Consider the following 24,635-nt stretch of genomic DNA (forward strand, 5'->3'; position numbering starts at 1 on the left):
TTCTTTCTGCTACCAATATTCTGGTTCCCACAACATAGACAACACATCTGCAAGGGACACAGTCCCTGAAGCACACATGATTGTATAGGCTGCTGGTCCACTAACATTTTCATTAATTACTATTTTTAATGTAATTATTTTTATATTGTTTTACTTTGTTTTTTATCCAAGAAAATGTTTTTTATTTATTTATCTTATTTTATTTTATTTTTTTAAAAAGGGCCTTATCTTCAACAAACCAGGTTGTCAATGAAATTAGATTTGTTTAAAGGGTTTTTTAAACCAGGCCCAGTCCAGATAATGTCCAAGTCGGACTCAGCAACACACACCTTCATTCATGTACACAGAAAAAAATTAGGGAACACAACAGATTGCATATAATTTATAAACAAAATTACATTTTCAAAATAAGCATTTATGTACATTCCAGATTATGTCCAGGTCACTCAAATTAGGAAACACAACAACAGATATCATATAATCTATAAACATAATTATACTTTCAAAATAAGCCTTTGAGGACTTCTCATCTTTTTTTAAATGTTTTTTGGCATCATTATCGTTTTCAACCATGTAACTTTCTAAAGTTAGAAAATACTGAATAAATGTTTTAAAGAAAGTAATACTAAGTGAATATCTGTTTTTGGCCTTAAAAATAAACATTTTACAGAGTACTATAATTAAATTGACTAAATCATGATTGTCAATGAACTCTCCTAAAATAACAGAAACCACATCAAGCTTCATAAACAAACCAATCCTTAAACACATTTTTTCAACTTCCACCCAAAACAAAGACACAATATGACAATACCAAAACAAATGCAGGGTGGATTCAGGCTCCTGACAACAAAATCGGCAATCATCTGACTCTGTCATATTCCATAATTTTAACATTTTCCCTGTGGGTAAGAAGTTATAAATAATTTTAATTTGAAAATAACGATTTTGCACATCAATAGTGGTTTTATAGATTAGTTTGAATATGGCATCCCATGGCAACGGGCAGTCAAAAAAGTCCTCCCATTTTCCATTTGTGTTGTATGAGGCAGCCTTCAAAGATTTCTTTATTAAATAAAAATTATATATTTTTCTATTTATTTTAGTTCCTTTTTGCCAACTAGAATTTCTTATTAGAGGTTTACAAACTAATAATTTAGTAGTTCCATAATTAATTATTTGTTTCCATCTTTTCCCAATTACTCCAGTTAGTTGATAAAATGAAAAGCTTGAGCAAGCATCACCATACATAGCTCTAAATTCATCATACTTCATAATTTTACCATTCTCATTGATAATATCATTGACAAAAATGATTCCTCTTTCAAACATATTTTTCCAAAAGAAAGGCTTTCCATCTATTACAATATTAGAGTTCATCCATATTAACTGCTGCAAAATATCGTCTCTTTTTTCTGGCACATAAAAATTGAAAACACCACTATGAGTGGATTGTTTCCTTTATGAACCCCGCCATGTTTCCCAGCAGACTCTCTGGGAGGGGATCACTTGTAAAAAAGGATACAATTTCTTTTGATACAGTACATGTTTTTTGTCCAACAGGACATTTGTGTACCACTCAATGTTTAAATACATCTTTGGAACAATTGATGCTTTTAAAGACAGACACATAGCTTCAAGGTTGAGAAGTTTCAGGCCCCCATATTCATACTCTTTGTACAAAACCTTTCTTTTAATCTTTTCTGGTTTGCCGTTCCAGACAAAATCGAAGACCCTCCGCTCATAAATCTTAAAAAAGTTTTGTGATGGAGCTGGTAATGACAAAAACTAATAAATAAATTGAGGAATAATTAACGAGTTGGCAATAGACATTTTACCATACAAGGTTAGGGATTTCCCTTTCCATAATTGCATAATTTTGTCCAGCTTTCTTAGTCGATTATCATAATATACTGAGCCTAGATCTTCCAGATTTTCTGGGACAACAACACCAAGTATGTTAACTGGTCCATCTGTCCACAAAACAGGCACTTTGCATTCCATTCGAAAGGACGTTCCCTTTAGATTTCCGATCCTTAACATTTTACATTTATCATAATTAAGCTTAAAGCCAGATTGCTGTGAAAATATGTCCAAAATATTAAGAAGGTTCCGCAAACAATGAGGAAAAATCTTATCTATGTGAATCAGCCTTTTCTGACATGAACTTCATCAAGAACAAACACAGAACACGCCTCACTGATGCACATCTGCAAGACTCACTCAGAGTTGCCGTGTCAAGTTACACACCAGAGTACAACACATTAGTTAACAGCATGCAATGCCAGGCTTCCCACTAACTGACAAAGAAACAGATAACAGATTTGGTGTCCAGTTCAAAGTGTGACATGATTTAAAAATTTGAGAGTTTACTTTTGTATTTTACATGAGTTATTATTTGTACAAACATGGTGCAAAGTAATTCATGATTTGTTAAAAAATGTTAGTGGCTAGCTAGTTAAAATGGGATATTGTGATTTAACAAGACTGTCTTAGAAGTGATCATTTGAAAATGTTCAATTTGAAAAATGTGCACTTAGAGAAAATATAAAAATAAAGTGTTGCATATTGATATTCATCTGTTTCTATATATATTTATTGTGAGAAATCATTAAGATGATCAGTGTTTCCACAAAGATAAATATCATTAATTATTAATAATAACAGAGTTAAAGGTAAATTGAGCAAATTGGCAACTTCTGGCAATTTATTTAAGTGTGTATCTAACTGGTAGCCCTTCGCACTAATCAGTACCCAAGAAGTAGCCCTTGGTTTCAAAAAGGTTGGTGACCCCTGGGTTAGTTACTGAAAACCAGTAACTAGTTACAATTACTAGTTACTTTATTTCAAAAGTAACTCAGTTACTAACTCAGTTACTTACACCAAAAAGTAATGCGTTACTGTGAAAAGTAACTATTTAGTTACTTCTTTTCCCCCCCCTTTTTTAAGGCTCCCATTAATGCCCTTTTAGCCTTCATTTCAGTACTGTTATTGCACTGGAGAATAATACAATCTGTTGATCAACTTGACATGCATTTGCATCACTGAACTCAGAAAGCAATGTGGTCTACATACAACACACAAAGACAAAGATATGTTTCAAAAGGCCAATTTATTTCAGGCCAGAAAAAATTGACAAAACTATTTTAAGTAGCTGCAACATAATGGCACTTTAACTTTAACTCTAAGTAGATAGGATCTTTGATCCAAGACACAACTTACATTTAACTAAAATGTTATTTTCTTTGTGCTCGACAAAAGAAAAGTATTGAGAATGTCTCCATGTTAAAAAACTCGACTTCTGGCTTCGCCATGATGTCTTGTTAGTTGTTATGAGAGTAGCGTATGTGTGTGTGTGTGTGTGTGGCCCTTTAAGATATGACAGCATGAGAGGTGAGTGACGTCAGTGAGTGAGTGGGCGAGAGAGGTGAGGGAGCGGCGACAGTGAGTGCGTGTAGGTGCTCTAGCTTTTGTTAGACCCGAAGTACGGCTCTGGAGGAACGTCTCCCCTGCGGGGAGGCGTGCTTTCTGTGGGTGGGGGAAAGCACGCCTCTTCTTTTCCACCGGAGCGCTCCAATAAAACACACTCAGATCTTCAGTTTCTAGCCGATACTACATACAAATAACGTAAAATAACGCAGTAACGCATCATGCAGTAATGGTAACTGAGTTACTGTATATAAAAAAATAACGCGTTAGATTACTAGTTACCGCCGAAACTAACGGCGTTACAGTAACGCGTTACTTAGTAACGCGTTAGTCCCAACACTGTATATCAGTATCAGTTGATATCGGTATCGGTTGATATCGGTATCAGTAATTAAAGACTTGGACAATATCGTAATATCGGATATCGGCAAAAAGCCCTAATTACAGTATATGCTAAGATAATTACAATGTAGTTCAGGGGTCCTCAAACTTTTTGACTCGGGGGCCGCATTGGGTTGAAAAAATTTGGCCGGGGACCTGTGGGTGTGTGTGTGCGTGTGTGTGTGTGTGTGTGTGTGTGTGTGTGTGTGTGTGTGTGTGTGTGTGTGTGTGTGTGTGTTCTGGCAATGCTTACTTAATGGGGACATCGCTCTGTTTACACAGTCACCTTTAGGGGACCTCTGATGGTATGGGGACAAAAAAACAGGTCGCCTAAAGGGAAACCTTTATAAATGATAGTCAGATCCATTCTGAAGATGCCTAAGTGATTTTTAAGCTTTGGCCCATAAAACGGGGACGGCGTGGCGAAGTTGGTAGAGTGGCCGTGCCAGCAATCGGAGGGTTGCTGGTTACTGGGGTTCAATCCCCACCTTCTACCGTCCTAGTTACGTCCGTTGTGTCCTTGGGCAAGACACTTCACCCTTGCTCCTGATGGCTGCTGGTTAGCGCCTTGCATGGCAGCTCCCGTCATCAGTGTGTGAATGTGTGTGTGAATGGGTGAATGTGAAAATACTGTCAAAAGCGCTTTGAGTACCTTGAAGGTAGAAAAACGCTATACAAGTATAACCCATTTATTATTTATAAAACATGTTTACTGGTTAAACTTCCTATAAAAGGACAGCTGTAGTGCTGTATTCTGAGGATCATGTCATATTCAATTTGAACTTTTTTTTTTTTAATGGTCCTCAGTAGTCACATACAAATTTGTGTGAATTATGCAAAATTATTTAACAACTGATGATCAAAAACTTGGTCCCCATTTCAAATGATAACCAGTATGTGTGTGTGTGTGTGTGTGTGTGTGTGTGTGTGTGTGTGTGTGTGTGTGTGTGTGTGTGTGTGTGTGTGTGTGTGTGTGTGTGTGTGTGTGTGTGTGTGTGTGTGTGTGTGTGTGTGTGTGTGTAAGAGTACGCACTTTCCGCACGCTGCGGCGCGAGCGCGATGATGTCACATCATCGATGGGAAAATGCATTTTTAGACAATATGATTTGCCCGAGCGGCTAGGAGATCTCGAGAGTAACAAGTGGTAGAAAAAAGATTAGAAAGGACAAATAAAAAATTTTTAAAAACTTGAGACTTCCCGCGGGCCGGATTTTGGACGCTGGCTGGCCGTATACATGTTGCGGTTAATAGTGTTCTATTTTTATTTGTCGTTATTTATACTTTCTGAATAAATGATGTGATAATGTTCATCAGTCAACTTATTGGTGTTAATGTTCAATCTATCAAGATAAAAAAAATAATATCAAAATCAAATTATAGTATGTTATTTAATGTAGTTTGCTCATTTTCCTCGACCGGTGCATTAACATCTTGTTTACTTTTGTTTACATATGCAGCATCATCTACAAATATACAAAGAATTGCTATTGCGACATCTAGTGGACACATTTACACTACCGTTCAAAAGTTCGGGGTCACCCAAACAATTTTGTGGAATAGCTTTCATTTCTAAGAACAAGAATAGACTGTGGAGTTTCAGATGAAAGTTCTCTTTTTCTGGCCATTTTGAGCGTTTAATTGACCCCACAAATGTGATGCTCCAGAAACTCAATCTGCTCAAAGGAAGGTCAGTTTTGTAGCTTCTGTAACGAGCTAAACTGTTTTCAGATGTGTGAACATGATTGCACAAGGGTTTTCTAATCATCAATTAGCCTTCTGAGCCAATGAGCAAACACATTGTACCATTAGAACACTGGAGTGATAGTTGCTGGAAATGGGCCTCTATACACCTATGTAGATATTGCACCAAAAACCAGACATTTGCAGCTAGAATAGTCATTTACCACATTAGCAATGTATAGAGTGTATTTCTTTAAAGTTAAGACTAGTTTAAAGTTATCTTCATTGAAAAGTACAGTGCTTTTCCTTAAAAAATAAGGACATTTCAATGTGACCCCAAACTTTTGAACGGTAGTGTAGAATACCAGTTAATTTCATTCCAAAATTTCGGCTCATTTTTTTACTTAGCAAACTCATCCCGTACGTTTTGACACCCCTGCTTTAAATGATGGCTGTTTTTAAGAACTTACTGTGGAAACGCCTGTCAAAGATCTTATGTATGACCAAAGCACCGCTGTTTTTAAGGACTTACTGCAAAGAAATTGTTTTTATTTTTTTGATTGATTAATGATTGCTAACAGCCACATGCTTCGTCCTAATTAGTCCCGACGAAGAGGAAGGAAAATCAGTCCACATGACAGGTTGCTCCTACACGTTCCACCGCCCATCTGCTTCACACGTCTTGCATGCTGCCTTATGTGCGGCGCCCTTACGCCGACACTTGAGTCCTTCCAAATCTGCCACCCGCCGTGAAATTTTGTACTCCCACAGACCCCACAGTGCACCCACCTGTTTCTGAATCACACCCTTACAAGAACCTGGACCCGGCCAGCATGCCCCCCGACGTGGGCTACGGCTGCAAGATGGTGGACGGCGTCATGCACGTTTACACGTCAAGAGCGACGATGGACAAGTGAGTTTTCGTAGCAAGTTTAGCTTGGGATTTGTTGACTTGATGTGTGATTTGTGCTTACAGTGGGCCCTCGCCACTTTGCGGCCCCTTTGATATCGTCTCAAAGCATTGTGGATTTATAAATTGTGAATATGTATTTCTATTAGGGATGTTTGATAATGGCTTTTTGCCGATATCCGATATTCCGATATTGTCCAACTCTTTAATTACCGATACCGATATCAACCGATACCGATATAAACCGATACTGATGTATAGAGTCGTGGAATTAACACATTATTATGCCTAATTTGGACAACCAGGTATGGTGAAGATAAGGTCATTTTTTAAAATATTAATAAAATAAAATAAGATAAATAAATTAAAAACATTTTCTTGAATAAAAAAGAAAGTAAAACAATATAAAAACAGTTACATAGAAATTAGTAATTAATGAAAATGAGTAAAATTAACTGTTAAAGGTTAGTACTATTAGTGGACCAGCAGCACGCACAATCATGTGTGCTTACGGACTGTATCCCTTGCAGACTGTATTGATATATATTGATATATACTGATATACAGTATAGACAGAGTTTATGAGTGTGTTTGTTAAGAATAATAACAGAGTGTGGTAGCTTTATAAAGACCTAAAATGCAGACAATATTAATGTAAATCATAAAATAAATGGAGACCCTACTTTGTGGTAAGTCACCTACCAAGGGGGGTCTGAATTGTATCGCACACGACTTGGGGAATGCTGAAATGTATTTTTTTGATTGGAATAAATAGCAAATATATTTACAGCATTCAAAATTATGCAAAATGATTCAATGTGTGGTACGTTTTGATTTCGAAAGGAAATTTAACAATTTTGAATATGTTCAAAGTTGGACACTTTCAATGAGAATTCATGAGAATATTTATTTTAAATGTATTTAAATTATTGGCCATATTTGATGGTAATTAATCAAGCTGTTTCACCGACAAAAATATTAATATATTTTGTATGTTTAACCAAATTAAACTAAATTTGAAAAATAAATTGCTGTATGTTTATTCATTTTGTTTTATCAAAAAATAAAAACATGACTATTTACTGTAGGTTTCCTGCTTTAGAGGAATTCAGCTCACATCCAGATTATTAAAGTAATTTTAAAAAATTATTCACAGTTCATTAAATTCCCCTTATATTCCTATGAATTGTCATTAGCTTCCCGGGCTCGGGTCTTTCTGTATGGAGTTTGCATGTTCTCCCCATGACTGCATGGTACTCCGGCTTCCTCCCACCTCCAAAGACATGCACCTGGGGATAGGTTGATTGGCAACACTAAATTGGCCCTAGTGTGTGAATGTGAGTGTGAATGTTGTCTGTCTATCTGTGTTGGCCCTTTGATGAGGTGGCGACTTGTCCAGGGTGTACACCGCCTTCCGTCTAAATTCAGCTGGGATAGGCTCCCGCACCCCCATGACCCCGAATGGGACAAGCGGTAGAAAATGGATGGTACATTAATACTCATGTGAAGTTTCCTGCATGGAAATGATTGTAATTGTGCATGACTACCATTGCACCTGTGTTTTTACTGATGATTGCATCTTTCTGGCAGGAGCACAGAGCTGGACCTTCCATATCCAAACCTGCAGGAGTACATTGGTGATATGAACGTCATGATGGCGCTCATCATCAACGGACCAGTGTATGTTATCTATTCTCTTCTTTACATTACATTTCCTACACAGCTTTAATTTTATATGACATGATGTAAATTCCCGCAGAGGGTCTTTGTACGCCATGACGAATGGCGAAAAACTGCAAATAATAGACACCCATGGAAAGCCCCAAAAATGCCAATTTTTGATTAACTAAACCCTAAAATACGCCTCTCACAGTTATTAAATTAGTCAACAACAACACGTCTTGTCAAAGCATTTTACTGTTGGATTCTTCGCTGCAGCAGTCTTTTCCACCCACAGATAGTGCCAACAAACCACTATTTAAGTTATCAGAAAAAAATATATATTTACAATATAAGCAAGGAAAAGAAGTAGGTGGAAATCTACTGTATCACAACAATGTGGTTTAAAAACTACCATGGGAAGTTTTGAAAATGTGTTTGTATATTTCAGTTAATTGGTTCCAGACATGGCCACGAGAAATTAATTGTCCAAGAAGTAGGAATCATTAATTATCCATCCATCCATTTTTTACCGCTTGTCCCTCTCGGGGTGCCGGGGGGTGCTGGAGCCTATCCCAGCTGCACTCGTGCAGAAGGCGGGGTACACCCTGGACAAGTCGCCACCTCATCTCAGGGCCAACACAGATAGACAGACAACATTCACACTCACATTCACACACTAGGGCAAATTTAGTGTTGCCAATCAACCCAAATGTAATTTTATCACAGCTACAGAGTTTAAAAAACTGTTTACTACCTTCTAAATACATTTTCCAACAATATGAGAGCCCGCTGGACATGAAATAACACCCTTTAGGTGTTATTAGAAAGCTCTATGGTTGAAAACGATAATGATGCCAAAAAACATAAAGAAAGATGGGAAGTCCTCAAAGGCTTATTTTGAAAATGTAATTATGTTTATAGATATGCAACAACAACAACAACATACATGCTATCTGTTGTTGTGTTCCCTAATTTTGAGTGTACAAAAATGAAGGTGTGTGTTACTGAGTCTGACCTGGACATAATCTGGACTGTACATAAATGCTTATTTTGAAAATGTAATTTTGTTTATAAATTATAGGCAATCTGTTGTGTTCCCTAATTTTTTCAGTGTGCATGGATGAAGGTGTGTGTTGCTGAGTCCGACTTGGACATTATCTGGACTGGACCTGGTTTTAAAAACCCTTTAAACAAATCCAATTTCATTGACAACCTGGTCTGGTAAAGATAAGGTCCTTTTCTAAAAAAATAAAATAAAATAAGATAAATAAATAAAAAGCATTTTCTTGGATAAAAAATCAAGTAAAACAATATAAAAACAATTACATAAAAAATAGTATTTAATGAAAATGTTAGTGGACCAGCAGCACATACAATCATGTGTGCTTCAGGGACTGTGTCCCTTGCAGACTGTGGTATATCTATGATGTGGGAACCAGAATATTGGTAGCAGAAAGAAACAACCCCTTTTGTGTGAGTGGGTGTCGATGAGTGTGAATGGGGGAGGGTTTTTTTTTTCGGTTGATGCACTAATTGAAAGTGTATCTTGTGTTTTTTTATGTTGATTTAATGATAATTAAAAATAATAATAATAATAATAATAATAAAATAACACCCTTTAGTCGGCTTTACACTTTCTTATTCTAATATAGTAATGCTGCCTGAAGCTGAGCCAATCAGAGGCCACGATACTGAACAGCACTCTCTGATTAATTTTGTGTCTTCTATTTAGTATTGATATTTTTACTCCGATTTGACATTTTTATGCTTGAAAATGCATTATTTAGCACCAAAAATGTGTAGAATATATTTTTAAATACCCCCCAAAAAATCTGCGAAGATGCAGTATTTGAAGCGCACCATGGCAAAGGACGACTGTAAAGAGATTTGATGATAGAGTTTTTATTATTCATAAATAATCATAATCATAATTCATAACTTTATTGGCAATTTGGCTCATTTTGACTGTTCATAATTGCATCACTAATATAAATGAACATTTAAATTCCCTTCATGGACAAACTTGAAATGTGATGCAAACTTGATGTTGAATTATGCAGTTGTAAAAAAGTGATGTTTATTCATTTAACTTGTTAAGCATTTTCATGGTATTGGTTTATTTCGAACCTGCACGCAGTTACAATATGGTACGTCACATTCAACGTTCCCTCTAAGGTGCGCGCCTGCGCAATTGCGCACTGCTCAAGTGTCCTCTGCGCACAGCAGCAGCACCTAATCAAACCCATCTGAATTCTAAACAAAATAAACACATTTATTCTGTGTAATTTTGCAATGCAACTCTGAGTGACATTGACAACAAGCGGCCCTAACGGTGTTCGTCAACACCGTTCAATTATTGTAACGTGTATCGAGATGCTTCGAGGACAGGAATTATATCGATCACTTTATTGAGCAAAACTGTTTATATTCGGCCATAACCACACCAAAAACATAAGTAAAAAACTTCTCTCTCGAAAAACTAGTCATTTTCTGCCGTACAAACCAGGTCAAAACCAACTTGTCATCTGTCACCAACACACATAGCACTAAGCCACTGGTGCGTTTATGGCCACACAAAAACTCAAACACCACACAAAGTTACACTGACTCCTCAGTCATACGTGTGCTTATTCTACTGTCATTTATTATTAATGTTAATTTATTGATATTAATCATGGAATGCTGTTACTAGAGAAAGTTACATGAATGCACACTTCATCCCATGCTTACATTTCATTGTGCAACATGAGGATGTTTAAGGGGAACTAAATGTGATCTCTGAAAGGGGTGCAAATGATTTCCAAAGCAGGACCCCCACCCAGATATATTGTACAATACTAATCCATAGCTTATGAAAAACAAGATTTCTTTTATATTCATTACAAGTGGGCCAATTCACTAATATTCCAAAATATGACTCCTTTCATTTGAGTGTTATTATAAAAGATTGGTTTGAGACAGGTGTGCTGCTGGTATTGCCACATGTGATGTTGCTAACATGTGCTCCACTGAATGCTCAGGGAGTTTTTGTGTTTGCTCAGACACATGAACAATTAGAGGGAACATTGGTCACATTTATTCAGTTTTTCATCACAGCATATCTCAAAAGGAGTAAGAAGAACCACATTTTACTTAATCCTAACCCTTTTCCGTTTCATAGCAATTGCTAACACATTTGTTTGTTCTCTTCCTGGGCTCAATCTGTAGCACAAACAAATAAATGAATGGATAAATTAATTAATAAATACAGATCTCATGAATATATAGTAAAGCTGCATGTCCCAAACAAACCATGATGCAAGTTGTCCCACATGCAGGAAGTCCTTCTGCTACCGTCGCCTGCAGTATCTTAGCTCCAAGTTCCAGATGCACGTCCTCTTGAACGAGATGAAAGAGCTGGCAGCCCAGAAGAAAGTCCCGCATCGAGACTTCTACAACATCCGGAAGGTCGCCTGGGCGTCATCTTTGCCAAAGCTTTGTTTTTCTCTTCCTTTTTATTTCCTCTCTCGATCCAAAGGCGTCATCTTCTTGTTTCCGCACCTGCAGGTGGACACACACATCCACGCCTCCTCCTGCATGAACCAGAAGCACCTTCTGCGCTTCATCAAGAGAGCCATGAAGAAGTACCCACAGGAGATCGTGCACGTGGAGAGAGGCAAGGGCCAGACGCTCATGGAGGTGTTTGAGACGATGCACCTGACGGCCTTTGACCTCAGCGTGGACACCTTGGACATGCACGCCGTAAGTTCTCCTGCTGGACTCTCACACTGTTATGTTAGATCAGTGGTTCTTAACCTTGTTGGAGGTACCGAACCCCACCAGTTTCATATGCACATTCACCAAACCCTTCTTTGGTGAAAAATAAAAAAAAATATTTTTTCAAATTCAAGACAAAGTTATATGTTTTTGGTAACACTTTAGTATGGGGAACATATTCTAAGTGACAAAGACTTAATTTAGAGTTATTTGGTTAGGGTTAGGGTTAGGGTTAGAGGGTTAGGGCCAGGGTTAGAGGGTTAGGGTTATAATAAGGCCATGCCGAATAAGGCATTAATAAGTACTTAATAATGACTAGTTAAGAGCCAATATGTTACTAATTTGCATGTTAATAAGCAACTAATTAATGGTGAATATGTTCCCCATACTAAACTGTTACCATGTTTTTTTAAAGGTGCACAAAATGAACCGTGCATGAACATCACCTTGTTCAAAGAACAAAACTAACACAGTGCATAAACTCACAACAAATTACACACCTGCAAGTCAGTCTGACTTCTGCTGTTGCCGTATCCGTAATACGCCGATAGGGAGAAGTTTTTATTTACACGATGAGTCGGGTGTGTCTTGACCTCAACCGAACCCCTGAGCCCGACTCACCGAACCCCTAGGGTTCGATCGAACCCAGGTTAAGAACCACTGTGTTAGATCCACCATGGATTAGACTTTCACAATATTATGCTAGATCCACTCGACGTTCATTGCACCGGTCCCCACATCTGGGGTCCCCTCCAAGGTTTCTCATTGTCATCCCATTGGGTTGAGTTTTTTCTTTCCTTGATGTGGGCTCTGGCCGAGGATGTCGTTGTGGCTTGTGTAGCCCTTTGAGACACTCGTGATTTAGGACTATATAAGTAAACTTTGATTGATTGATTGATTGATTGAAGTTCCACATATTTGAATCCCTGCTATTGAAAAGACTGCAGGAGCTTGTTCGCTTCAAATTGTCTGGCAATTTCTACCCTTTTTTTTGTCTGCTCCTGCAGGATCGCAACACCTTCCATCGCTTTGACAAGTTCAACGCCAAATACAATCCCATCGGTGAATCCATCTTGAGAGAGATCTTCATCAAAACAGACAATCACGTGGAGGGAAAATACTTTGGTCACATCATTAAGGTGCACTCTCACAGACTTCATGAGTGATCTGCACCTTTATACAGGATGTAGGCCTCAGTAGCGCCCCCTGCTGATCGTCTTGTGTCACTGTCCACCAGGAGGTGATGGCTGACCTGGAGGAGAGCAAGTACCAGAATGTGGAGCTCAGGTTGTCCATCTATGGCCGCTGTAGAGATGAGTGGGACAAACTGGCCAAGTGGGCCGTCAAGCATCAGGTCTACTCGAAAAACGTGCGCTGGCTGGTGCAAGTGCCGAGACTTTTGTGAGTCTAACAACTACACTCACTCAACTATTGTATCACTTTAATAATATGACGCTCAAGCACACGACCAAAACCTTTCCTGTCTCCGTAGACATCAATAAATGGGTACATAAATAAATATAATTTGCTATGTTCATGTTTAATTAATCTGTATATATATTCAGCTATAATTCCTAGAATCTAAAATGCTATGGAACCTTCTTTTTGGCCACTTTTACTGTTTGTTTGTTTTTTACACTACTGATGTTTTTTCTTAACTAAAACAAATCAAATAAATATTATATAAATAAATAAACACAGATCAATCCACATTTAATCATTATATACATAATAAATTAGATGTATAAATTAAGTTGACCACTATAGTCTCTAATTTTTACTCTATTTATTGTACTTACACAAATAAAATAAAATTAATATTAAATACATCCATACAGACAAATACATTTAAATAAATAGATACTGTATATTTATAACCAAAATGTATATGTTCATATATCCGTGATAAATGTTTTTTACACTATTTATGGTACTTTTACGGAGAAACAAAATCTGATTAAATGAATAAATACATTAATCCAAATCATATTTGTATTAGTTTAAATTATAAGTTATTTCTTCATACAGCAGAGGTAAAATCTTAAGAAAATGTACAGTATATTTGTGTGACTATATTTGTCCATGTTAGATATACATGTGGTCTATATTGCTCCATTTATGCTTTATTATTATTATTTTACATAACCACACTACAAAAAAAATATCCATGTTTGGTGGATGTAAATAAAAAAAGATAATGACTAATTAAACAAATACTAAGAAATAGTGTTTACCGCTTTTTTATACCATACATCTTCATTTTTGATTTCCCACGGATTAAGCCTAAGAGTTACACACAGTTACATTTAAAATAAGTCTTGTAGTAATTATTATTTAATCAATGTATACAGTAAAAAGAACAATATTACCATAGCAGTTATTTAGGCTTGTGTGTGTTTTCTCCTCCAAGTGATGTGTACCACACCAAGAAGCAGCTGTCCAACTTCCAGGAGATGCTGGAGAACATCTTCCTGCCTCTGTTTGAAGTCACAGTCCAACCCGCCAGTCACCCTGAGCTGCACCTCTTCCTTCAGCATGTATGTATCAACTTATGTTGTTTTTTCATTCAACTTGAAAGTATTGCTTTATTCGGAGCTGCTTGGTCTTGGTCCCTGGTGCAGGTTGTAGGTTTTGACAGTGTCGATGATGAGTCCAAACCGGAGCAGCATATCTTCAACCTGGACAGTCCGTTGCCAGCCAGATGGACAGAGGAGAACAACCCGCCCTACTCTTACTACCTCTACTATATGTATGCAAACATGACCGTTCTCAATCACCTGCGCAGGTATGCACCCCCACCTCATGGCTCATTGTGGAATTTCTCAAGTTTCTTTTTGCTCAGATGCCTATGAATGTTCTCATTCATCCAGGTCATTGTCATCTCACAACATTCAATCGATCGCATCTGGACTGTTTGGTTTTTCTTAGAAGATGTTTCGCCTCTCATCCGAGTAGACTTCATCTGTCAGTGGTCGTAGACTTAGATTGGTCAGATCTAGTCTAGCGGCTGGTGCCAAAACCCCAAATATTTATACTCCAAAAACCAGGAGGGTGTGCCTGGGAAAGGATGGTTCCGCCCTATCGTAGTGAGAAAAATAACTGTTTTAATGCAAACGAGCAATCCTAACTGTCAACGCCAATGACAGTCGTTGAAGTGTAATTTCCCCTCGTTAGCATTGAGGTATTGTGTGGCAGAACGATCGCTATGGATTGACTACTACCAGTCCATAATAGTCGTAATCACCCGCGTAAGCATTCCATTCAGTTGTAAACAAATGGAACAAATGGCACAGGAGTTAGAAACATTCTGGTCACCTTCTGTGACCAGAATGTTTCTAACTCCTGTTATTTGTCGGAGGCTAAATTACAGATTTTTTAATGAATAATTTGAAAGGACAGTGTTGTATGTGGGAGACAGGTGGTGTCACAGACCACTTCCTCTGTTCAGGGATGGTTTTTCAACTTTGACGTAGATGGCTTCCCTCACTCCGCTTTCTCAAATGCTCAAATGCATTTTTTCTAGAGCAGCAGAATATTCCCAGGTAATATGGTGCGATTCAGCACCACATGATTGCACTAATTGGTTTTAGACATTTCAACATGGCTCACATTTTGGACGAATAATGATTATTGATTATTCCATAAGACATCTTTGTTTAGGTTTTGACCCTCTCCTTTACTGTTATTTACCATCCTGGACCACTATCAGGTTGTCTGAAAAGTGAATTGATGTTAGTATTTGATCGCTACAATGTTATCTCTTATTGTTTGTGTCACTTTTTAATGTAAATACTGCATACATCACATAATCACCTGATAAGAGTAAACACACTAATCATATTATCAAATACAATTTGCATTAATTTACTACACCCTTATGGTGTTTTATGTTTCCATATTTTTGTTGTATCTATCAAATACACTTGTTTTGTTTTTTTTCTTTTTAAATTGAAGGATGTTATTGGTTTGTTTGACTTCCTCATCTAATTGATTCCACGGAGTCACCCCACAAACTGATACGCACATACTTTTAAGAGTAATGTTGACGCAAGGTTGCTTTAAATTCCAAAAAATGTAATCAGAGTGAAGTAGTCCAAACTGTTAATTGACATGTTTCAGAATCAGAATCAGAAATTTTTTATTAATCCCCGGGGTGGAAATTTGGGCGTTATCGTTGCTCTCCATATATACAGTAATTAGAAATAAAGAAGGGAAAATTTAATGAGCAATGAAATAAAACTGGCAATACAATAAACAAAAGTACCAGTAGGACAACCATGATATACAGTATAGACATTATTTACATGGTGTAATGACCGGAATGGCAGTGTGAGACTGGTTTTGCACATTATTAAACACAAAAGTGTAAAAATATAATGGAATATTGCACAGCTATGGGGTTTATAAAATGTATCGAGATTAATAGATAATATCCATGACTATTTGAGTGATGTAAAGTTTGATGGCCACAGGCAGGAATGACCTTCTGTGGCTTTCAGTTTTGCATTGTGGTGGGATAAGTCTAGTGCTGAAAGTGCTCTTGTGTTGGACCAGCACATCATGGTCATTGGACATTGTCCAAGATGCTACGCAACTCCGACAGCATCCTTCTTTCTGACGCTGTCGTCAGAGAGTCCAGCTCTCCAATGATGTCGCCGGCCTTGCGGATCACTTTATATTTGTCAGAAGTTTTCCATTGTTGAATACATGAGTCTGTTTGGAAGAAATGTACCAAATATGAAACTAAATAAATGTGCAAAGTATGCAACTGAAACTGTACTTCAGATATGCAACGTAGGGCCTTGTTATGAAACTGCATTGATTCGATCGCAAAACATGCTCTACGCATGGTTGAAAGAGTGTGTAGGAAGACAGATTTGGCCATGTTGTTGCTAGGCAAAGTTCATAGAGTTCATAGTTCACACAACTATAAGTGTCCTATGGGACAATAAATAATGCCAGTCATGCACACAAGTCTTGTTTAGATTAGGGCCCGACGGGAACAAGACGTTAAAATATGCACCTTTTTTGTGTTAAATATTTATGTATGATATATATCAGGGGTGTCAAACTCAAATACAGAGTGGGCCAAAATTTAAAACTGAACAAAGCCGCGGGCCAAGGTTGAAAAAATTTACCTTTTAATAGGGACCCAAACAAATTTTGCATTGAATATTGAACAAGCAAGGCTTATATAACTTTATAGTGACATGCAAAATAGAGTTTCAAATAATAATAATAATAATTAAAAAATATCAATGGCATATCAAATACAATTTATATAAAAATTTAATCTGGGGTAAATATCAACATTAACTTTTTCCACAGGCTAATACATTTGAAAATAAAATAACAATGAATAAACCAACTATTCAGGACTTTAAACTGCTCAGTTTGCAACACACTGAGCTAATCTGATGTGCCCAAGCCAGATACCTGGCATCTTTTCTTGGATGCTAGTTCATTAATGTCGGGGCTCAGGCTTTGAGCTGAGGCAACCTTCATTATCGAACAAAGGTGTTCATCAGTCATTATATCTCGCAGTCCACCCGGACCACAGTCTTGGGGGCGTGCCTTAAAGGCACTGCCTTTAACGTCCTCTACGAGCTGTCGTCACGTCCGCTTTTCATCCATTCTAACAACGTGCCGGCCCAGTCACAAGATATGTGCGGCTTCTGTACGCACACACATGTGAATGCAACGCATACTTGATCAACAGCGATACAGGTTACACTGAGGGTGTCCGTATAAACAACTTTAACACTGTTAGAAATATATGTCACACTGTGAATCCACACCAAACAAGAATGACAAACACATTTCGGGAGAACATCCACACCGTAACACAACATAAACACGACAGAACAAATACCCAGAATCCTTTGCTAACTCTTCCGGGAGTGTTGGCAAGTATGAGAATTAGCGGTGAATGCGGTGTTACCACAGCGCCGCTGTATGTAATCGGCGGGCCAGCTCTAGTGTTTATTTGGTATCGCCTCAAGGGCCAAGTGAAATTACACGGCGGGCCAATTTCGGCCCGCGGGCCAGCGTTTGACACCAATGATATATATGATATATGCCATCCTCTCGATCTATACCAATACAGAATGGCCAGTGAATTAAAAAAATTCATCGGAGGAAGACAATCAAAATAAGCATGAAAAAGGTCACCGCCCCTGATGAATGTCTGTTTTTCATTCCAGGCAGCGGGGTTTCCACAGTCTTGTCTTACGTCCTCATTGTGGCGAGGCAGGTCCTATCCATCACCTGGTGTCTGGTTTCATGCTGTCTGAGAACATCTCCCACGGGCTGCTGCTCAGGAAGGTACATCCCCGAGGCGACAACTACCCTTTATTGGCAGCGCCATCTTGATTAGTGAAATCCAAATGGAGACGCTGCAGCATAATCTAAATGTCTTATCTGTCCACAGGCTCCTGTGCTGCAGTATCTGTACTATTTGGCTCAGATTGGCATCGCCATGTCTCCTCTCAGCAATAACAGTCTGTTCCTTAGCTACCACCGTAACCCTCTGCCTGAGTACCTGTCCAGAGGACTGGTGGTCTCCCTATCTACGGACGACCCCTTGCAGTTTCACTTCACCAAGGTCTGCGCACACAAGAAGTCCTTTGACCTTTGCACTTTTTGTAAATACTCTCTTTGTTTTTCATAATCAAATACAAATGAGTATTGGTGTGTTCAGGAACACTGGTTATCATTCATGGATTGTTGGCAGGAACAAAAGAGACTAAAGACCATTTCAAAGAGCGATTTCCTGCTCCATTTAGCGCCTTGCTATAAAATCCACTCTCCTGTGTATGAACACTGACAAACGAACAGAGAAACAACCTATAAGACAGTGCTATTCAACTGGCGGCCCGGGAATGGCACCAAACCAGGCCGTCGAGTTTATTCCAATTGTTTGCAGTAAATTTAGAAAAAACAGTTGAGTGCTCGTGTTGTATAGAGGAACTTGGAACACTGTGAACACATTGGCATTTTAACATTGCTAGCAAACATAGAACACTGAGGTCCAAACTTGTGATTTACATAACTGAGGCATTCCACAAGGCACCCCTTTAAGTCCTCTCCTTTTTGGCAGTTCAAAAAACATTTTGTAGTGTGATTTATGTAACTTTGCTGTAGCTTGTTTACTTCAGATGCAGTCAACTTCTTTAGTAGTACTAGTGGTGTTCCTCAAAGTTCCATTTCAGGTCCTTTCTTTTTCATCATTTGGGCTATTCAGCTGGTGGCCCGCGAGTTCAGTTCAAAAACATTGTGAGAGACGGATTTTTGCAGTAGATTCTTAAAAACACTGGTACAAGGGTGCTCAAAGTGGGAGCACGGGGGCCAAATTGTGGGCCGCCGAGTCTTTTGATTTGGCCCGCTAAAGGGTGGCTTCCCAAATGTAATACATACTGTATTCATACTGAGTTTTTAAGCTCACGATATTGATATCAGATATTGGTCCAATATCGGCAGAAAAAAACAAGTATCGGATTATATTGACCTGCATCTAAACTTTCCAATAATCGTTTTACTACGAGCAGTCCTGCAGCGTGTGTACTTGTGCAATGCTGGACAGCAAGTCGAAATGCAGTCAAAATGTCCTTCAATAAGCACACATGGTTGATATTTTCTTGTATTTTAGTCAAATCAATTTCAAAAGGTAAACACGGTAGGTTGTAGGCTACGAGTACTGTAGCTACACAACAGCTAAACACACATTAACACACAAGCTAGACATAAGTATCTTTAATTAACCAATATTGCAGCACATGTGTCAATATAAAGAAGTATGAAATAATTATACTTTCATACTACTTACAAAGTGTCCAAGCCAGAAGTGTATTAAAAAGTATCCAGTAAATGACGTGTCCGCATCATTCAACTTCCTGTGTCATGAGCTTAAATTAATTAATTTTTGTGAACACTAGGTGTCGCTAAAAACAATTACCACTCCACTTCAACTTAAAGACAGAGTACGTTCCTTCCAGACATCCATCCGTCCATCCATCCATCCATCTTCTTCCGCTTATCCGAGGTCGGGTCACGGAGGAAGCAGCCTAAGCAGGGAAGCCCAGACCTTCCTCTCCCCAGCCACTTCGTCCAGCTCCTAACGGGGGATCCCGAGGCGTTCCCAGGCCAGCCGGGAGACATAGTCTTCCCAACGTGTCCTGGGTCTTCCCCGTGGCCTCCTACCGGTTGGACGTGCCCTAAACACCTCCCGAGGGAGACGTTCGGGTGGCATCCTGACCAGATGCCCGAACCACCTCAACTGGCTCCTCTCGATGTGGAGGAGCAGTGGCTTTACTTTGAGCTCCCCCCGGATGGCAGAGCTTCTCACCCTATCTCCAAGGGAGAGCCCCGCCACCCGGCGGAGGAAACTCATTTCGGCCGCTTGTACCCGTGATCTTGTCCTTTCGGTCATAAACCAAAGCTCATGACCATAGGTGAGGATGGGAACGTAGATCGACCGGTAAATTGAGAGCTTTGTCTTCCGGCTCAGCTCCTTCTTCACCACAACGGATCGATACAGCGTCCGCATTACTGAAGACGCCGCACCGATCCGCCTGTCGATCTCACGATCCACTTTTCCCTCACTCGTGAACAAGACTCCTAGGTACTTGAACTCCTCCATTTGGGGCAGGGTCTCCTCCCCAACCCGGAGATGGCACTCCACCCTTTTCCGGGCGAGAACCATGGACTCGGACTTGGAGGTGCTGATTCTCATCCCAGTCGCTTCACACTCGGCTACGAACCGATCCAGTGAGAGCTGAAGATCCTGGCCAGATGAAGCCATCAGGACCACATCATCTGCAAAAAGCAGAGACCTAATCCCGCAGCCACCAAACCGGATCCCCTCAACGCCTTGACTGCGCCTAGAAATTCTGTCCATAAAAGTTATGAACAGAATCGGTGACAAAGGGCAGCCTTGGTGGAGTCCAACCCTCACTGGAAACGTGTCCGACTTACTGCCGGCAATGCGGACCAAGCTCTGACACTGATCGTACAGGGAGCGGACCGCCACAATCAGACAGTCCGATACCCCATACTCTCTGGGCACTCCCCACAGGACCTCCCGAGGGACACGGTCGAATGCCGTCTCCAAGTCCACAAAGCACATGTAGACTGGTTGGGCAAACTCCCATGCACCCTCAAGGACCCTGCCTTCCACACAGTTAATGATAAATCGGTTAATGTTTCATACCTACCCTTCTTCTCCATTAGACTAATTATAATTGATTAAACCTTTAATATTTCACACGAAAAAAATAAAAGTATGTATGATTCCTGCTGATATCGTATAGGATCAATATCAGTATCGTATCGGAAGTGAAAATGTTCTAGCCACCCTTAAAGCTGACACCATTACTAAAGGCATTGTCGCAAGGCTAACTTGTTGCCTAACTAGTTTCCATCTATCGTTGTTATTGGTACTATATAAAGGAACCTTTTGGCTATTTGTGTTTCACAGTTAAATTTGCTGTGTTTGGCCCCCAGCCTTTGGCACATTTGTACTTCGGCCCTTCGCGGCAAAAGTTTTGGCCACCCCTGCACCAGAGTCTTGTTATAGAGATGAACCTTGACTAGTTTTTTTTGGAGAAGATCCTTAAAAACAGGAGAGCGCTCCTGTAACTCTGACAAAATTAATAGACCAAAATTAAATGTCTACTGCAGAGCAGTGTTTCTTAATCATTGTTGGGCCGCAAGCACCTCCTACAGGTCTGCCAAAAAAATATTTTTAGCAGCTGTGGTCTGTATGGGCCGAAACACTACTCAGTTGTAATATGCTTTTCCACCTCTTGTGGCAGTAATGACAATCTCAAACAAACAGAAGAATGCTGGAACCAAAGTCATAGATACGTTTTTTAAGTGCAAAAATATGACTAAAGTGGTGAAGCTGTATTTTCATTTGCACTTTAAAGGCCTACTGAAATGAAATTTTCTTATTTAAACGGGGATAGCAGGTCCATTCTATGTGTCATACTTGATCATTTCGCGATATTGCCATATTTTTGCTGAGAGGATTTAGTAGAAAACATTGACGATAAAGTTCGCAACTTTTGGTCGCTGATAAAAAAGCCTTGCCTGTACCGGAAGTAGCGTGACGTCACAGGTTGTGGAGCGCCTCACATCTGCACATTGTTTACAATTATGGCCACCAGCAGTGAGAGCGATTCGGACAGAGAAAGCGACGATTACCCCATTAATTTGAGCGAGGATGAAAGATTTGTGGATGAGGAAAGTGAGAGTGAAGGACTAGAGGGCAGTGGAAGCGATTCAGATAAGGAAGATGCTGTGAGAGGCGGGTGGGACCTGATATTCAGCTGGGAATGACTAAAACTGTAAATAAACACAAGACATATATATACTCTATTAGCCACAACACAACCAGGCTTATATTTAATATGCCACAAATTAATCCGCATAACAAACACCTCCACCTTCCCGTCCATATAACCCACCAATACAAATCAAACACCCGCACAACACACTCAATCCCACAGCCCAAAGTACCGTTCACCTCCGTAAAGTTCATACAGCACATATATTTCCCCAAAGTTGCGTACGTGACATGCACATAGCGGCACGCACGTACGGGCAAGCGATCAAATGTTTGGAAGCCAAAGCTGCGTACTCACGGTAGCGTGTCTGCTATCCAACTCAAAGTCCTCCTGCTTGTGTTGCTGCAGCCAGCCGCTAATACACCGATCCCACCTACAGCTTTCTTCTTTGCTGCCTTCATTGTTCATTAAACAAATTGCAAAAGATTCACCAACACAGATGTCCAGAATACTGTGGAATTTTGCGATGAAAACAGACGACTTAATAGCTGGCCACAATGGTGTCCCAATATGTCCGCACAATCCGTGACGTCACGCGCAAACGTCATCATACCGAGACGTTTTCAGCAGAATATTTCACGGGAAATTTAAAATTGCACTTTACTAATCTAACCCGGCCGTATTGGCATGTGTTGCAATGTTAAGATTTCATCATTGATATATAAACTATCAGACTGCGTGGTCGGTAGTAGTGGGTTTCAGTAGTCCTTTAATTTTACTGACAGTCTAGTTAAGAAACACATTGTTTATTTTGTTGATTTATTTGAGCACAACATAATTGTTTGGAAGTGTGTTTTTCATCAGTCGTTTATGAGCCCCTTCTTATGCAGTATATTTGGTTAGTACTTGTTTTTCTAATCAGCCTGACCTAAGCCTATGGTTTACGTGGTAAATAAATAATAGTTTGTGTGATTAACACATGCTTTCATGTCATTTGACAAGGATGTAAGATAATAATTATTGATTACAATTAAAATCAAGTAAGATTACTAATTCAGCCTTAATATTTGAGTGGGGCCCCGGCACTGTCCGTAGTGGAAAAATTGGGCCCTGAAGTCAAAAACATTAAGCACCCCTGCCGTAGAGGACGCTGGTACTAAGGAATATACAAAAACAATTTAGTTGAGTACCCCTGCTATAAGAGGTTCCCAAATACTGTGCGATAAAATGTGTGCCTTATCATTCATAGGAGCCCCTGATGGAGGAGTACAGTATTGCAGCTCAGGTGTGGAAGCTGAGCTCCTGTGACATGTGTGAGCTGGCCAGAAACAGCGTGCTGATGAGTGGTTTCTCTCATAAGGTACCCTTGAGCGTCCGTCACAATCACAACACACTGATGTTAGTTGGACACTTTCATCTTACTGCTAATCTTGCAACTCAGTTAAAGGGCTACTGGCTGGGGCCGGACTATGTCAAAGAAGGGCAGGAGAGCAACGACATCAGCCGCACTAACGTCCCTGACATCCGGGTGGCGTACCGCTACGAGACCATGTGCGAGGAGCTCAACTTGATCACGCAGGCCATCCGCACGGACCAGCTGGACACCATTGAGGAGGAAGAGAGTACTTTCACGGCGGCTACCCAAGCACAGCAATAAACAAACCCGACTTTAAACACATTTGACTATTCAAAGTCCAAAAGCACTGTGGCAATTTGAGAAAGAATATGTTGTTGTGAAGTGTTATTTATTATTTACACTTTATATTCTGTTTATGGCCATGTCACGGCAGCCTTTCTGTGCTGATTGTCCATTGTCAGCATCAATAGTTACATTGTAGTCTTTAGTCCTGATATGTCCTTGTTGTCTTTCCGTGGCTGCTTGAAGGCATGTCATCTTGTGCCCTGCAACACGTGTTCATGTTCAAGTTCTCCCTCGAGTCTGCTGCTAGTGTGATGATGCATGATATGCTGCTGCAGTCTCACATCTTCGCCAAAAGTCATCAGGACTACAATCATTTAGGGAACACGTTCAAAGTGTCAGTTTGTGTCCTCTTGGGTACTTGGAGTCAAGTTTGTCTTCTCCCAAGTGATCATGTTTGTTTGTGTAATGTAATTTCATGTCTCCTGTGTTTATGGGGAAATAAATGTTTATGTTCGAGTGTTTGCCTTCATCATTTACTAATAACAACACAAATGAAAGTAACAGATTACATTTATTTGCATGACTGTAATTGACCAGTCTTTTTTTGTTTTAAGGGTTTAGGGATAAGGTTGGGGTTTTCAGTGGTTAGGATTAGTTAGCTACTCAGTGGCCTAGTGTTTAGAGTGTCCGCCCTGAGATCGTTAGGTTGTGAGTTCAAACCCCGGCTGAGTCATACCAAAGACTATAAAAATGGGACCCATTACCTTGAGTGCTCGGCACTCAGCATCAAGGGTTGGAATTGGGGGTTAAATCACCAAACTGCTGCTGCTCACTGCTCCCCTCACCTCCCAGGGGGTGAACAAGGGGATGGATCAAATGCAGAAGACAA

The 24,635-nt window shown here is 39.5% G+C and overlaps 1 protein-coding gene across 1 annotated transcript in view; it reads left to right on the plus strand.

Moving 5' to 3' along the window:
- LOC133654162 (AMP deaminase 2-like) overlaps window positions 1-24,257 on the plus strand; it is a 64,783-nt gene extending 40,526 nt beyond the window's left edge. The window contains exons 7-18 of the mRNA XM_062054250.1: window positions 6,262-6,403; window positions 7,991-8,080; window positions 11,380-11,509; window positions 11,609-11,803; window positions 12,826-12,957; window positions 13,056-13,219; window positions 14,229-14,355; window positions 14,440-14,603; window positions 18,022-18,142; window positions 18,249-18,422; window positions 23,354-23,464; window positions 23,546-24,257. Coding sequence (XP_061910234.1) covers window positions 6,262-6,403; window positions 7,991-8,080; window positions 11,380-11,509; window positions 11,609-11,803; window positions 12,826-12,957; window positions 13,056-13,219; window positions 14,229-14,355; window positions 14,440-14,603; window positions 18,022-18,142; window positions 18,249-18,422; window positions 23,354-23,464; window positions 23,546-23,761 — 1,766 coding nt within the window. The 3' untranslated portion in view covers window positions 23,762-24,257. The remainder of the gene's footprint in view (window positions 1-6,261; window positions 6,404-7,990; window positions 8,081-11,379; window positions 11,510-11,608; window positions 11,804-12,825; window positions 12,958-13,055; window positions 13,220-14,228; window positions 14,356-14,439; window positions 14,604-18,021; window positions 18,143-18,248; window positions 18,423-23,353; window positions 23,465-23,545) is intronic.
- The last annotated feature ends 378 nt before the right edge of the window (window positions 24,258-24,635 follow it).

This window comes from Entelurus aequoreus, linkage group LG07 (assembly GCF_033978785.1).
Source record: "Entelurus aequoreus isolate RoL-2023_Sb linkage group LG07, RoL_Eaeq_v1.1, whole genome shotgun sequence".
Lineage (NCBI taxonomy): Eukaryota > Metazoa > Chordata > Actinopteri > Syngnathiformes > Syngnathidae > Entelurus > Entelurus aequoreus.